Source organism: Octopus sinensis, unplaced genomic scaffold (assembly GCF_006345805.1).
Source record: "Octopus sinensis unplaced genomic scaffold, ASM634580v1 Contig10374, whole genome shotgun sequence".
NCBI classification, from domain to species: Eukaryota; Metazoa; Mollusca; class Cephalopoda; order Octopoda; family Octopodidae; genus Octopus; species Octopus sinensis.
Genome location: NW_021832122.1, coordinates 55,554 through 58,984, shown reverse-complemented (window position 1 = coordinate 58,984; position 3,431 = coordinate 55,554). Strand labels below are relative to the sequence as shown.

At 31.2% G+C, this 3,431-nt stretch overlaps 1 protein-coding gene across 1 annotated transcript; it reads right to left on the bottom strand.

The window, feature by feature from the left end:
- Nucleotides 1-816: 816 nt before the first annotated feature.
- Nucleotides 817-2,505, bottom strand: LOC115228348 (39S ribosomal protein L16, mitochondrial-like). Its single transcript, XM_029798949.1, has 2 exons — nucleotides 2,368-2,505; nucleotides 817-1,278 (listed from the first exon to the last, which is right to left on the bottom strand). The coding sequence occupies exons 1-2, from the start codon at nucleotides 2,503-2,505 to the stop codon at nucleotides 817-819; spliced, it is 600 nt and encodes a 199-aa protein (XP_029654809.1).
- Between the last annotated feature and the right edge of the window lie 926 nt (nucleotides 2,506-3,431).

Genomic DNA, 3,431 nt, shown 5'->3' with positions numbered 1-3,431 from the left:
TTGGATGCTGTGATTACAGTAACTAAAAGACCTTCAACAATCTCCCCATCTGATCGTTGGGCCTGATGGTGTAATGCGAAAAATGTTCTAAAATATAAAAATACTGTTAAAGCGTTGCAGATAATAATTATTTTGATAATTATAATAATTTTTAAAAATAATATAATAATATTAATTTATTTGCGATTTCTAATCAAAATTGGTCCCTTATGATTTTAAGACGCTAAAACACGATATCGCCAAATAAATTCCCTTCACTGTCAATAACAAACTCGGGGAATTTCTTTGCATAAAATGAAATTTTCTGTGACACTGTCCTTTTACCCATTACAACAAACAACTAAAACACGTTTTAATAATCTTTTACTTATAATTATATTATTTTTTAATAAAAAAATTTTTTTTTAATTTAAAAAAATTGCAAAAAATTGTAAAATGACTACAAAAAATTGCAAAAAATTGCAAATTTAAATCGAATAAAAATATAATTAAAATTAATGTCTATTCATTACTTTATTATTTATCGAATTTTAATTAAATTATATTTAATTGCAAAAAATTGCAATTGGTTGCCCTAGTCATGACAAAGCATGTGCAGATGAGATCCCTGACCATATTTTTCCATTTCGTAATATTCCGAGTCGATCATACCCTCTCCATCTTTAATAAGGCACTTCCCAATGCTTTTGAAATCATCATCTGCCTCTGAAGCGTCAATGGCAAAAACAAAAAAACAGCAAAGTGGCAATTCCACAAAATCTCTTAACCATCCAAAAAATATTAAATACAATTATTAACAACAATTTAGAGTCGACATTAAAGATATTTTCCTCCCCAATCATACTCGTATCGGGACAGCCATTCATGACACCCAGCCATATTATTCTTAATACAGTAGTCCATTGTGAATATATTAAGGTTCTGAGATTCCACGTTCTCACGAGCCTTCCGTTCTTCCATCAACATTTCATAACTGACAGCCCTGGCTTTCATCGGTGCAGTGGAAGCCAAAGTCTTCAAAAGTCTTTCCACGTGAAAGAACTCGCAATATCCTCCCATTTCAAGCAGAATCCTATCAGCCTTCACTGGGACAACATATTCAGATATTGGTCCCTTTCCGCCTCCCATTCTCTTTCCTTTGGCTCTTGCAGTGATTGGCTTCCACGGAGGGTCTATTCGCCAAACTGCAAAATATTTTTTTCCATCGTCGACAAATTTATTTACAAGAAGTCTGATCCTTTCGAGGTGTTTAAAAGAAAGATATCCACCACGAAGAATCTGGAAAATTATTTTTAATGAAAAAAACTTGAATTCCGAATTGTTTGTGAATTAGTTCGGTGTGGAATTCCTCTGGTCCCCGAATATCTATAAGTTTTTTGGTGGTCCTTTGGGGGCGAAAATGAGTGAAATTTGGAGTTTTTTCGAGTATTTTTAATTTTGGTCTCTCAGGGAAAACGACCCCTGAGGTTTTCGGTTATTAATGTTATTACAGTCTAAATTTTCTGGAGGTTTATAGTTGAATGTTTTCCTTTCATGAAAATTAAATTTTGGAATAGAATCTAAAAGATTATTTTATAAAAAATAGTTCTTTTTGATAAAAAAGATAACGGCTCAACGAGAAGGCGTAGCGAAGGCATTATTTTAAATATTTAATAAATATTTTAAAATATCGGTTATAACAATTTTAAAATTAACAGAAATTTATTGATATTCGAAATTTGATAAATAAATTAAAATCCTTCATTTATTACATGGAATGATTTTTTTAGGTGGTATCCACGGACCTAAGCTTAATGTGGATTTTTTGTGATTTTTTGTTTGTTCCTTAAAATGCTAAATTAAATAAACCTTTCTTTCTACCCAATCTTCATAGAGTTTTTGTGCTTCCATTTCTTTTCTTAATTTCTGCCTTTCGGCTGCTAACTTTTCTTCTTTACTTTGAGATTCTAATTTTTTATTTGATAGCTGCTTTTCTTTCCACCTTTTTTCCCTAAATGATTGATTTAGTTTTATTAAATTACATTTCAGTTTTTTTCTTTTCTAAGATTTGAATTTCTTCTTTAGTTTTTACAGGTTTTTTATCAACAATTTCTTTTTTTGTGGATTTTTTACATTTTATTTTTTTGTCGAGCCAAGCCGAGAAACTCTGATTTTAATTATAATTTTATACTTTTTCGGCTTTTTTTTCATTTTCTAGCTTTTTTAAATTTTGTTCTTCTCGTTTTTGCTTTTCTAGCTTGTTTTCTTTTTGACGAACTTTGAGTTCTTGGTCGCGACTTTTTTTCCATGCACTGAAGGCCAGTTTCGACGACATTTCTAATTCGGTTTTTTTCTAAATTTAAATAAGATTAAAATCTCAGTAATCACTTTAAAGTCTTGATTTCGTTCGTTTTCCTTCTCCAGTTTGTCGGCTTTTTTCTGTTCGATCAATTCCATAGTCTTCTGCTTATACCAGCTCAAATAAGCCATGTCCACAAGATCTTTGGCACATGTGTAGTCACTCATCCTATCGTGGTCGATTTCCGAGAGCTTTGGCATTTTATAAGCTGACTTGTATCGACATTTTTCTTTTTTCGGTTTTTTGCTAAAATAAGGTTAACTAACAACTATTTTGGGGCGTTGAGAAAAAATAATTTTTTCGACTGAAGTTTTTCTTTTTTTATTTCAGATTTTTCTCTGAAAATATAGAATTTGAAAAACTTTGGGATATTGTCAATCTGACTCGAAATTTTGTCAAAACTGACTTCATACGTAGTATTTAATTCTTTTTTTGAATTGTTGCAAATGTTTGTTTTTTCAAAAGCTTTATTTTCGGCATTCACCTCATAAGTAACATTCATAACCTCTTTTTCCGACAATTTCATTTCTCTAAGATTGAATGTCCGATATTGGCAGACCCAGAATTATTTAAAGTTTTGATAGCACAGTTTTCGGATTTGATCTCGTTCGTGTTCGAAGCAGTCTTAAAAATAATGTTTTCTGGCAAATTGGATTCCGATGATTTATTTTTTAGTTCTGTCTCTCTACTTAATTTAGAGGAAATTTGACTTTCTTTACCTTTCGTTTTTTTTTGAACGAAGACGAGAATTTGCTATTTGAGCACGTGATTTTAATAGTTTAATCAGATTGTCATTTTTAGTGGCATCAATGTTGACGGCAGGTTTGGGTTCTGTAATTGGTTGAGGAGACTTGTCTTCGCTAAATAAAATTTGGTGGACGGTTCTTTTTGTTTTCGACCAACTAAATATTTGTCGAGAGATTCTTTTAATTTTTCGTCATTTTCCGATTCCTGGCTGTCGAAAAGACGGTCGTTTTTATCTTGGATCTTTGTTATTTGTGAAGAATTCTGCTCTTCGTCAGAATCATTTTCAATTTTGTTCAAAATTGCTTTAATTGCATTTGGATCTCTCACAGTTTTGGAAAACATCAAT